The sequence below is a fragment of the Sinocyclocheilus rhinocerous genome, unplaced genomic scaffold, assembly GCF_001515625.1.
Source record: "Sinocyclocheilus rhinocerous isolate Xijiao unplaced genomic scaffold, SAMN03320098_v1.1 scaffold603, whole genome shotgun sequence".
Lineage (NCBI taxonomy): Eukaryota > Metazoa > Chordata > Actinopteri > Cypriniformes > Cyprinidae > Sinocyclocheilus > Sinocyclocheilus rhinocerous.
Window position 1 is genome coordinate 964,730 of NW_015656630.1, and position 13,023 is coordinate 977,752.

The 13,023-nt window shown below is 34.1% G+C and overlaps 2 protein-coding genes across 3 annotated transcripts in view; one reads left to right on the forward strand and one right to left on the reverse strand.

Annotated features, from left to right (window-relative positions):
* Positions 1-213: 213 nt before the first annotated feature.
* map3k7cl (map3k7 C-terminal like) lies at positions 214-6,776 on the reverse strand. Its single transcript, XM_016528327.1, has 4 exons — positions 6,705-6,776; positions 4,344-4,402; positions 1,988-2,103; positions 214-432 (listed from the first exon to the last, which is right to left on the reverse strand). Exons 3-4 carry the CDS (start codon positions 2,041-2,043, stop codon positions 252-254), a joined length of 237 nt encoding a protein of 78 aa, XP_016383813.1. The 5' UTR covers positions 2,044-2,103; positions 4,344-4,402; positions 6,705-6,776; the 3' UTR covers positions 214-251.
* Positions 6,777-8,326: 1,550 nt separating this feature from the next.
* cct8 (chaperonin containing TCP1, subunit 8 (theta)) overlaps positions 8,327-13,023 on the forward strand; it is a 9,356-nt gene continuing 4,659 nt past the window's right edge. Inside the window, exons 1-10 of one of the 2 annotated variants that reach the window (XM_016528406.1) lie at positions 8,327-8,510; positions 9,510-9,600; positions 9,683-9,762; positions 9,894-10,043; positions 10,649-10,829; positions 11,099-11,160; positions 11,249-11,386; positions 11,544-11,722; positions 11,853-11,919; positions 12,065-12,152. In XM_016528406.1, coding sequence (XP_016383892.1) covers positions 8,451-8,510; positions 9,510-9,600; positions 9,683-9,762; positions 9,894-10,043; positions 10,649-10,829; positions 11,099-11,160; positions 11,249-11,386; positions 11,544-11,722; positions 11,853-11,919; positions 12,065-12,152 — 1,096 coding nt within the window. In that variant the 5' untranslated portion in view covers positions 8,327-8,450. The remainder of the gene's footprint in view (positions 8,511-9,509; positions 9,601-9,682; positions 9,763-9,893; positions 10,044-10,648; positions 10,830-11,098; positions 11,161-11,248; positions 11,387-11,543; positions 11,723-11,852; positions 11,920-12,064; positions 12,153-13,023) is intronic. The other variant, XM_016528407.1, reaches the window with a different exon arrangement.

A 13,023-nucleotide genomic window follows, 5' to 3' on the forward strand; every position in this document is an offset into this window, starting at 1 on the left:
TATCAGACATATATGAGTGAGGCGACCTCTCAGCTCAAGTTTGGGCCACAAGACCATCTGCTCTGAAATAGACCCATATTAGCTTAAAATGTATGAAATATACACTGATTAAGTCTCTCAGTCTAAGCACACTGATTCAAGACCAGTTTTCGGCTTCAGTACATTACACAAGCACTGAAGGAACGCTGAGATGTTTATAAGCATTAGTGAAGACCCAGAGATGAAAGCTCTTTCACACATGTTGTCAAAGGTCATGAGGAGCCCTGCCTCTTTTGACTGATCACTCGGAGCGTCTCTAGCTGCTGTGCGCGTTGGCTATGGACTGTTATCAGATTTTGGTTCTCTTCCGTAAGTATACTGTATTCCTCCTCAAGTCGTGCAAACTCCATCGACACCTTTTCATCCTCTAGCAGCTCTGCCATGAGCTCTCTCCTGAGCGTGACAAACACAAATAACATGTTATAATCATTCAGTACATCACATCTTTTAATGACTGTATTTAATGTAATGATGATATGAAAGGTGTGTGCAAAAATAACATATTATGTGGGCTGGGTGTCAGACAGGTGACTACAGTTGGCGGTTCTGTACCCGAAACTATTTAATAGGAAGTGAAACTGTTGATGCCAGAGCTTTGGTACCTGGTACAATGATCTCAATCGGGAAAAAAAACAAAAACAAATATTATTAGTAGACGTCTAGATCAGTGTTTCTCAACCCTGGTCCTGGGCACCCCCCAGCACTGCACATTTTGTGTGTCTCCCTAATCAAACACACCTAATTCAACTCAACATTAGCTCATTAAAAGAAACTCCAGGATCTGAAATGGGTGTGTCAGAAAAGGGAGACATACAAAATGTGCAGTGTTGGGGGGCGCTCAGGACCAGGGTTGAGAAACACTGGTCTAGATGAAGAGACTTGTCTGCGGTTTGTAATGTTTCACTAGCTCACAAAGGCACTGAGCCAGCAGGTGGTCTGCATATGGCCTTTGGACCATAGTTAACTGTTTGAGCAGGGTCGTAATGTGGTGACAGCCACGTTTCTGTGTCTTTTGTTTAATATGAAGGTTTAAAATGTGGAAAACAAAGAGTTAAAATTGTTTAACTGCACAAGGATGAATCAGAGACATACTATATGTATACAGTATATCACTAGGGAACATCAGAAATGGTTCTCTAGCTGAGCTTGTTGCTTTATCTGAACTCAGTGTTTTTGAAAAAGTTCATGTGTGGAAAACACATGAGGAAAAAAAAAAGAAAATGAGAAAGAGAACAAACACTGGAAATTTACAGTGGCATTTAGATAACAAGAAGCGTTTTGTGTTTCCCTCTATAAATAAACCAGAACCAGCCTCTGTATATATATATATATATATATATATATATATATGTGTGTGTGTGTGTGTGTGTGTGTGTGTGTGTGTGATATGATATAAATATAGTATTTATGCTTTACAAATCTAAGTCGTGCATGCATTTAACATTAGTTATGTTTACATACATTTTCACGACTAGTTTGCAAATGATTGTAGTGTATGTGGTTTGAAAATACAAATGTACTTTTTAAAAACTCAAAAAAGGGTTGTTTGGAATCCTACAAATTGGAGTATACTTGTTAGGCTTTACAGTGCACTTTTGTTTTCATCAAAGTGTGGTTTTGCAATGTAAATGTTAAAAAAAACAAAAAGTCCTGCATACCACAGTACAATATGCCAGGTCTTGTCATGATTACACAGGACAATTTTAACCAGTAGAGCAGCATGACTCCATGAAGGCAGACAATGGCAGCTTTGATCAGTTGTCTTGTCTGTCTGTTCATACTTACAAATATGTGTGTGTTTATATAAAACATACTGTATCAAAGTATATTTTGTTAATTGTACAAACACAATAGCGTATTAATAGGGTAATTAACAACTCTGAATTTGAAATCGATCTGAGTAATATCATGAAGACATGTTTGTGTTCGAGTTATTTTTAAAGCTTACTTTCTGTCTTCCAGCCTGGCGATTTCATGTTTGACCTGGTTGAACTCGTTGGCCATCGTGCAGTGGTTTTTGTATACTTCAGTGGACTCCTTTAGAGACCGACACGGCAGCACCGGCTAGTGAGGAAGGTGATGACATTATTACATCACATTTTTTTATTGGTGAAACTGTAAGTGTTTTATTTTTCCTAATACTTCAGCACAAACCACAATTGCTCTTTTTAATGAGTTAGTTGACACATATCTGTCTATATACTGTAGCTGCAGTGACTGGAGATGAATTCAGGAACTTGTTATATTTGGATTGTCTGCTACATCCTGGAATATACACAGAATCGTCATACGGCCTGACAAGAGGGTTTCAATCAATAGATGAATGTGGAAACAGTTTGTGAGACGCTTGACTTTTTTATTCCTTTTGTGTCAGGAACTTCTTCTTTCACAATGACTCGTGCCACAGTCCTACAGAATATCATCCACACGACAAAACGCTTCAACTTCTCCCAGTTTTTCCCCTAATGTGTGTGTGTGCGTGTTAAGTCCAGCCTATTCTGATGTAGGACAATTTCAGCATTTCAGAGAGGGACACTTTTATGGGGAATCTTCCTTTAAATGCTAGCAGCACAAATTTAAATAAAAATGAAATAATTTCACAAACAGCTTTATAGATTGCTAAAAATATATTGAAGGATAAAGATTACAGATTTTTTTAATCTATACGATAGTCAGCACATTTCATGATGCGAAGAGACACATGTAAGCTCTTATGGTTTGCTCCCTTTAGCCTTTTCCCTAAAAAAACAGTCTGAGAGAGTATATGATATTCGTGACAAAGCCTTTTTTTGGTATCAGTAATGTACTAGTTATGAGGAAACTGTATGAGAAAAAGTACTGATCTAGTCAAAACCAACCCTTCATGTCAGCATGAAACAGCATTCACTCTCCATTTTACTTGCGTAATGTAAAGTATTTTTGAGTGAAACAACATATTTAAAGGGGGAAAAAAAGTTGGCCAGGACATTTTGTGCATCAGGAATTGACTGGATTGTGAAAATTTGGAGGACGTCACCCGAAAAAGAAAAGCAAGTTATTGCATTTTGATGAATGATTATGAGGAAGGATTTATTTTTCATACTGTTCACAATAAGACCAAAAACGGTATATTAGATACAAAGTGTGTAATTTATGAGCTAAATGTTTTTATTTAATATTTTTTATGTAATAAAGATTTGTATTAAATAATAATTAAACAACAGCAATAATAATAATAAAACTGATGGGCTTCTAGTAAAAAAATTTTTTTTTAAAGATTTTTAATTAATAATGATCAGTTTTTATTTAATTAAATGTATTTATATTTATATTATGTATTGATAATAATAATAATAATGCATGGGCTTCTAATGGTAAAAATTAAATGTAATTATTATAATAATGATTATTTTGTATTTAATAAATGTATTTTAACAACAACACTAATAATAATAATATGTATAATATGTATAATAAATGTATTTATATTATGTATTTATAATAATAATAATAATAATAGTAATAATATACATGTATGGGCTTCTAATGGCAAAAAATTAAATGTAGTTATTATTTTTGTTATTATTAGTATTTAATACATGTATTTTCAACAATAATAATAATAACAATAAATTAACATTTAATACTTTTATTTAAATATTTAATATATTTTTATTTCATATACCTTTATTTTTCTTTCAAATTTATAATTTGTCATTTTGATATTATCATTTAATTTTGATTTCCTGTTAAGTCTAATGATAACTTAAAAGTAAATAAAACTAATGCCATCTTGTGGTCTTACAGAAGCATTGCTGAAACATTTCCTGCATGAGAAAGTTGGATTCTCTACAGCATATGTCCCATTAAATAAACTGAATAAAAGATGCAAGGAGAAACAAATATCCTCACTCAAGGAAGAGACGACAACAAACATTTTAAAGCAGCAGTAATATATTTCTGTGACCTGCAGATGTTCATAATGTAGTCTGGGTTAATGTGTCTGGTTTTGCTTCTTTCCTCCTGAAGCTTACATGCAGGATCATTTCACTTCACCCTTGTTTAAAAACCCTCACACTTCTGCTGATTCTGCTGTTCAGCGCTAATATTAGCACAGTGGATTTAGTCTTTCTACAGTTTTTTTCTGCAAACAATGACCCCACACTGTGATTATCGCACACACAACAATCTTTAGTTGTGAGATATAAAGTCAGATGTATAATATCTACTACTACCAGAGGTTTATTACAGCAGACACTGTAATTGTATTCTAAGCATGCAGTATTATGCCGTCATGTTTTAAACAGATTATTAATAAACTTTACCTGCAGGCGTTGTTCAAGGTCAGGGAATGATGGAAGGGGATCCTCTGCATCTTTCAACTCTGAGAGGAAAAGAAAGCCAGAGGAATATGTCTGGTATGAGAATGAATGCTAATGTTTGAGATCTTTACTCCAAGGCCTTAGTGGTGACATCTACATCCATCTAATCAGCTGAACCATACCACAGTGCACACGTCACCACAGCATGTCCAGTTAGTGTTTACACGGATCCAGGTTTCCTTATGTGAACATACATGTGGCCATTCACCTAGAAACTGCTTCCAGATCAGTGCGAAAAGCCAAAGTCGAGCACCAGCTGTTCGGCCATGGACTCTAAATCCAAAACGGACAGACTGAAAGTAACTATCTCCCAGGTTCTTCGCAATGACTTGTCTTTAACGAGCGCTCTGACAGACAGCTTGTCTGCACTGATTCCCGCCATGCCAGCTATGTCCATGTCCAAGTGGGGCTCACTCACTCACTCACTCACGCTGAGAATCCTCTGATGCAACCAGCTAAAAACAGGCCTGTTTACAGTCATGCCTCAGCCAGACGGCCAATTATAAGATAAATATACATAAAAATTTGCAAGGATAATATCTGAAACATGATATGCACGTGATTCCTGCAGAATGTGGCCAGGTGGGGAGAAGCATGACCGTTTCATGTCATTTTGGCTGACTGGCTGCATATATATTATTTTGGAGAAAAAAAAATTCACTGCACCAGTCTTGCATTGTTTTATATAATACAATATAATATAAGAAAAATATGTATTATTTAAAAGTACAAATGTTTAAAATATATATAGAACATATTTCATATAATAATAATTTTATTATGTGCATGATAATAATAATAATAATAATAATAACATTTTAAATAATGTGATTATTTATTAGCTTGTTATTAATTCATTATTATTTATTTTAGCATTTAATTTAGTTTAGTTTAGTTTTGGAGTAATACACTTTTTTAAGGTACTGTTTCCCTGTTTATTTCATTTAAATGTATTTGTAAACTAAACACGATAATAATTCATCTCCATATAATAAATATATATATATTTTAATTGTCATTAACAAGTGACTGTTCATTTCTCTATATATGTATAGTGTGTGTGTGTAGAATTTATTTTTTTGTATATATATAATTGTAAAATGTTATATTAGCGTTATTTTATGTTTAATTATAGTGTGTGAATGTGTGTTTGTGTAGAATAAAAATTTTTGTATATATAATTGTACAATTTTAGAATTATTTTATGTATAATAATGTATAATAGTGTATATCAGCGGCGTTCCGTCCATATAAGCTGTGAATGCTCCGCATACCCAGACCATTTGAGAGAATAAATTCACAGGATAATTCATATTATCCTTATATGGATATGCTTATATGGACGGAATGCCACTGATATATATATATATAGAGAGAGAATTTTATTTTTTGTATATATAATTGTAGAATTTTATATCAGAATTATTTTATGTATAATAGTTTAATAATATATAATATATATTATATTATACATATATATGTATAATAATAATAATAGTATTATATATATATATATATATATATATATATATAATTGCTATTATTATTATTTATGTATTTATTTATTTGTTTGTTTATTTTAGAGTTTAGTTTTGGAGTTATGTAAATGTTTTTTAGTTTAGCTTTTGTTCTCCACAGTTGTTTTAATTTCTTTATTTCAGTTAAACTACATTTATTTGATCATTTTATAGTTTTCATAAATGAGTGGCTGTTAATTACACACACACACACAAAGAAAAAAGTAAAGAAGGAAGGATTATGGGGAAGAAGACTAAAATGTAGCATGTTTATGTGTAGGATTTGTGTTCCACTTTTGGGAAAGAAAAAAAGGACGCAGGGCAAAGTAGCGGCGAAGCGTGAAGTATTAAATGCTTTTAAATTTAGGCCAGTGTTCTAAAAGCAAATGAGTGAATCATGCAGCAGTGAGGTATTAAAACAGAAACCTGATGCTGCAATGCCCAGGCAGCAGCTGCCATCAAAGCATTTGCCCGAATAGCTGTAAAACACTTTGACAGCGCTGTTGACTTTGTGGCTAGGTGGATATTTTGTTTTTAAGATGCCAGAGATCAACTAAAATAGAGGGGCACCTGTTTCTTTGGAAAGGATGGCAAAAGCTGAATTGATCCCACATGAGAGGCTTTGGGTGGGTTTTGCTTGTTGCCATTTTGGTAGAAGTCACGCATCGTGTGGACCGTGCAGAGCGGGGGAATGCAACTCTATTTTAGTCTCTCAGTTGCATTGTCTTTGTCACAAGCATGTAAATGTCTAAAATAAAAATCTGCATATTCCTAACAGATGCGTTACCTGAAGTTTCGTCGAGGCTGAAAGCGATTTGTACTTCAGGTTTATCTGCAGAGACGCGTCTAGTTGAGGTGATCATTTATTCCTAGAAAAAAAAGCAGATGAGGATTAAACGGGTGGATATGAACCTTATTTATGCTTCAGATGTATGAGATCAGCAGCCTTTCAGGGGTCATGAGAAGGTTTCATCATGTGCCCAAAGTTGCATCAGGGATGAAACAATTGGAGATAAATCCTCTTCCAGCCAGCAAATGAGATCATACCTCTGTATTGGCTGCACAGTGTTTCTTAGTGTTGAAATGACTTATGAAATCATATTTGTGTATGTTTATACTATATGTATATTTACTATACTTTATATTTATATATTTTTACAGAAGACTGAAAGCCCAATGGTAATGTTATGAAAAGTATGAAAAGGCTACTATATATAGCCTGTTAAAAAGGCTCATTGGCTACTGTAACTTTACTTGTTAAAGCTAAAAGAAGATTTTTAAGAAGTTCAATTTGTTACATATGACTATAGGAAACAATAAAAACCCCTTACCTGACAGTAGAAACGTATTTACAGAAAACTCTGTAATAAAAATCTTAAAAGAGCCTCAAGAGTCGCTCAGCAGAGGACACAGAGCTGAAGACACTCCATTGAGAATCCTGTAAATCTTCTGCACTGTGTTTATACTGTCAAAAGTCACAGTAAACTAGTCCTAATCCTTGTAGTGAACACTGAGAAGCCAAAAGCAGGCTCACAAACACAGCCAAAGTTATCACAGCTCTTCAGCAGGAGGCTGTCAGAGTGGCACTGTGATTCTGTGTGTGTAAAGTACATTAAATAAAACAGATTAATAAATAATAGAATAATAAATCAATACAGTAGAATAAGTTCAAAGATTAATTTGCTTCAAACTTATTATAACAAATAATTAGATTATTAATTAATTTAAAGTGATATGAATACTTAACATATATGAGGTATATCAAAATTATTTTACATTTAAATTTATTTAAATTATTTTATTTAAATTTAAAATGAGAAATTGTATATTTAAATGCAATTTACACACACACACACACACACACACACAAATAGACTGCAAAAAATGGAAATAAAAAATAATAAGTGTGTGTGTGTGTGTGTGTTTTGAGCCATTTGAGAAATTAGTTTGAGCCAAATTAATCTATGAATTTATTCTAATGTATTGATTTATTATTCTATTATTTATTTACTCTACTTTATTTTAAATATCTTTATATTTCATTTTTATATTTTAAATATATATATTTGTAATATTTTATTTAATTTTAAAGATAGAAATAATAAATAATAGTTCTTTGGTGATATTATAGACTAAATTCATAAATTCAATTGGCTCAGAAAAAAAATTATTATACCAATTTGATTACTACTATTCAAAGTGATATGAATAATTAACGATATATATTGGGTATATTATTATTATTATTATTATTATTATTACATTTTACCATTTAAAATTTAAATTTAAAATGAGAATTTTTTTATTTAAAATTTAATTTTTGAAATTAAAAGAAGCTCATAAATAAATAAATAAATAAATAAAATTTCTGTTATTGGGTGGGGATCAATCGGCGCTCCACTCTCTCGTCTGTCTGGATCAGTAATCCGTGTTTCTGCTCTCTGCAGCGGCGCCTGTTCTTTCTTAGCTGCATGCTTCTTGTGCGCTGCAGCCTCATCCAGCATCAGTTTAATATCTATCTTATCTGCTCAAAATGGCTCTTCACGTCCCCAAAGCCCCGGGCTTTGCTCAGATGTTAAAGGATGGTGCGAAGGTAGGGCTGTTGAAGCAGCGTTTAGCTTGTATTGTGTTGTTTATAGAGCGCACACACAGTGACTCCACATAGAGGTTTCTAGAACATGGGCCTCATAGCGCCCAACTACCGGTAAAACCAGCACACCCTTCAGACTTCAGCGGAAGAATAGAATTTTGTACAAGTCCGTCATTACTGTTAGGTCTTAATGAAATATGGAGGGCTTGAGAGAACTTGGGGATTCGTTAGAAAGTAATGGATGAATGAAGTTAGCATGTTAGCCGAAGACATGTGCCACTGACAGACAGACACTCACTCACTCACCCACTCACCCAACTGACTTATAGGTAATTTAAGAAAGTAAATTGATTTTGGTAAGCTGTAGAATCACAACGCTCTTTAAATGTACTTTTTAAAAGGTCTATATAAAAAAATAAATGAATAATAAACCATAAAGGGTGCAGTTTGCCATAAAATGGCAGTTCCCCATTCGTAATCTCTGGATATTAGGTTTGTTGATATGCTGATCAGATCATTTAACTAACAACACAATTTGCTTTCAGAGATTCAGTGTTTTTAATTTCCAGTTAATTTGCTTTTGTAACTGTTTAGCTTCTAAATTAAGTATTTGAGATTTTTTAATAGATATTCACGTCCATAGCGCTGACAAATGCAGTTTTGATAAACATTATACCAGCAAATATCATTACTACTCATGGTTCTTTCTGATAGATCTATACCAATGCAGCATTGCTTTTTGTTTTCTTTGTATGATAGTAATGGTGTGTGAATCTGCAATTACTGCATGATGTATATGCAAAGTTTCTTAAAGAAATGTTACGCTATACATTATAGAAATGTCAACTGATCCCTCGCTGCCTAGTATTTCACTTTGAAATAATCAATAAGCATGTTACTCAGTGTTGAATATTGAAACCACTAAGCAGCCCCAAGTGTTTTATGTTTTCAAAATATGAAATTACTTTTGACTTATGTTTGCTATTTGTTTTCCACAATCAGCACTATTCGGGTCTTGAGGAGGCTGTTTTCAGAAACATCCAAGCATGCAAAGAACTGGCACAGACCACAAGAACTGCATACGGACCCAATGGTGAGGCTATGTGTTCACTATGATGTATTAGACCTTTTTAGTGATATCACTGGATATCACATGATCATTTAATTCTGTACAGGTATGAACAAAATGGTCATCAACCACTTGGAGAAACTCTTTGTCACAAATGATGCTGCCACCATTCTCAGAGAGCTGGAGGTAAATAATAATAATTGTGAAAAAAACAAGAACTAATGCATATACTTAGGAAGATTATATGTCTCTTTGTTATTTATTTATATTTGTATGTCTCTTTTTTTTTTTCTCTTTCTTTCCTTCCTTCCCTCAAGGTTCAGCACCCGGCAGCCAAAATGATCGTGATGGCATCCCACATGCAAGAGCAGGAAGTAGGTGATGGCACAAACTTTGTGCTGGTGTTTGCTGGTGCTCTGCTGGAGCTTGCAGAGGAACTGCTGAGGATGGGCCTGTCTGTTTCAGAGGTCAGTAAACAACCTCACTAATGCAGTATGTCACTGTCAGGAAAGAGGTTGCATTAAGTTGTTATAAAAAAAAAAATGTCTGTTTTAGAGTCTCAACTAAAAAAAATATTTTCTGGGTCAAAACTAGGGCTGCACGATAAATCGCATGCGATATTTAATGCGCATCTTGTCAGTAAAGCCACTTCTGTAATCAGCGGTAAATCTCCATCACGTGCGTGCTTTCACATGGAGCAGTATTTACTACACAGAGCCTTTGTTCACTGACAAGCTGCGCAAAACCACGATCATATATGAATGTGGTTTTGCGCAGCTTGTCAGTTAACAACGGCTCTGTGTAGTAAACTGTAGTAAACTGCTCCATGTGAAAGCACACACGTGATGGAGATTTACCGCTGATTACAGAAGCGGCTTTACTGACAAGATGGGCATTAAATATCGCATGCGATTTATCATGCAGCCCTAGTCAAAACAGACCCGAATGCATTATGAGGGTTAAGTAGTATGATTAATCCCTGCAAATTCATGTTAAGTTGAAAACTACCATATCATTTATTTGCATTATTGACAGCATGTTTGCCTGAGCTGATGATTATGTTGAATCCCAGGTGATTGAGGGTTATGAGATGGCATGTAAGAAAGCTCTGGAGATTCTGCCCGACTGCGTCTGTTCGTCTGCGAAGAACCTGCACGATCTGGATGAGGCCACAGCCATGATCCACTCAGCCATCATGAGCAAACAGTACGGCAATGAGGACTTCCTGGCCAACCTTATCGCACAGGCCTGTGGTAAGGCATGATCGCTTTGGTGTGCTCTAGGAAAGTTGTTTAATTTTGTGACGTTTTTTTTTTAATTTTGTGATTCTTTTTTTTTTTTTGTGAATTTAAAATGTTCTCATTTTAATCATTTTATTATTACATTATACATAATTTTGTGACGTTTTTTTTTTAATTTTGTGATTCTTTTTTTTTTTTTTGTGAATTTAAAATGTTCTCATTTTAATCATTTTATTATTACATTATACATAATCATTTTATTATTACTACTTATTTTACAGTCTCTATCTTCCCTGAGTCTGGCAATTTCAATGTTGATAATGTCAGAGTGTGCAAAATTTTGGTAAGTATAACATGATTTTAGGCACTGCTTTAAATGAATGAGTGTCTGTGGGTCAGTTTCAGTTTTTTTCTTTCTTTTTTCTTTGTAGGGCTGTGGACTGAACTCTTCTATGATGCTCCATGGGATGGTATTTAAGAAAGAGACAGAAGGAGACATCACATCAGTGAAAGACACAAAGATAGCAGTGTTCTCCTGTCCGTTTGACTGCATGGTTACTGAAACAAAGGTAGGAAAATGCTTATTGAATTGGATTAGATGGACCTTTTGTATCTATGGGTTGACAGTATTTATTTTGTATGATGTTCAAGAAATGTGCATTAAATCATGTTCTCCTTTGCTTTTTGGGCTTTCTTCCTTCAATAATTATTTCTGATGCTTCACAGGGAACAGTACTTATAAAGAACGCAGAGGAGCTCATGAATTTCAGTAAAGGAGAAGAGGACATGATGGAGGCCCAGGTGAAGTCTATCGCTGATTCAGGGGCCAATGTGGTCGTGACTGGGGGCAAAGTCGCTGACATGGCCCTTCATTACGCCAACAAGTACAAGCTCATGGTGGTCAGGTGAGAGAGAGGAAGATGCCGCCTTTTTTGTGCTGCTTGATTCAGCATTTTTTCAGTTTTTTTTTAATGTGTTGGCTTGTTAAATGAGAATAAAAGCAAAATTTATGAATGCTGTTTGTACTTCACCCAGGCTGAATTCAAAGTGGGACCTCAGAAGACTATGCAAAACTGTGGGAGCCACAGCATTGCCCAGACTGGTGAGTTATTTTGAGTTAAGTTTCATGAGTGCATTTTGTATGATGTGAGTTGGTGACAAGCCAGTTTACATCATTATGGTCACTCTGTCAGTCTCAATCTTTTTTTCAAAACAGATTTTTTTTTAAATCTGATTTTTCAAAACAGACTCCCCCGACCCCAGAAGAGATGGGACACTGTGACAGTGTGTACCTCTCTGAAGTTGGAGATACGCAGGTTGTGGTCTTCAAACATGGTAAGGAAAATCTAACACTATTTTTACTTACTATAAATAATATATGTGTGTATGTATGTATGTATGTATGTATATGTATATATATATATATATATATAAGAGATGCACCGATGTATTGGCCACCGATATTTATCGGCCATTTTTTTTAAATTATTTTAAAGCCATCGGAAATAGCATGAAAAGGGCCGATACCGATGGTTTACTAATTAACTGCATGGAGACAACAAGTTGCATGTCTGTTGCATAATCCCAACGTTTTTCTCTGGGCAAAATAATTAAATATTTGCCAAAACAAAATAAAATCTGTACAAAATATCGTTTGTCAGTACGGCCTATGCAAACGTGACGCTGATGCATCCAACCAGTAAAACGCTTATATTAAGCCTAAATACAACTTTAGAGGATTTGTTGTGGAGAGAAGGGAACTAAAATAGCCTAATTGTGTAATTTTGCTTTAATTTTGCTTTTATTTACCATTATTTTAGCCCACTTTATAATGTAATAATAAAATGCAACGTACAGCCTACTAATTTAGGCTGTTTTTTTCCTCTCAAAATCAACTCTTATAGGAGTAGAATTTTTAATCCATGCTGAAACATTTTTAAATATCTTGAAAAAAATTATTTAATGTTTTTATTGCGTTGACAGTTTTTTCTTTTGTTTAATACATTTGGTCTTTGCTAAATCTAGAAAAGATGATGCATTGGCTATGACTAAGAGAGATCATTCAAGACTCTCTTCATTATTTTTTTTCTTTTTGTAGATTCTGCTCAGTGAAAAAATCTTTTTTTCTTTTCGTTTTTAAGCCCTGCTTTATGCAATTGACCAATATCGGAATCGGCTAATAGCTGTTTGGTAAAATCGGTATCGG

What these genes read in the sequence shown, in the direction of transcription:
- map3k7cl (XM_016528327.1), bottom strand. Translation starts at nt 2,043, where the DNA reads ATGGCCAACGAGTTCAACCAGGTCAAACATGAAATCGCCAGGCTGGAA. An exon ending in GCCAGGCTGGAAGACAGAAA is followed by an intron (nt 433 to 1,987) that starts GTAAGCTTTAAA and finishes TGTCACGCTCAG; the next exon opens with GAGAGAGCTCATGGCAGAGC.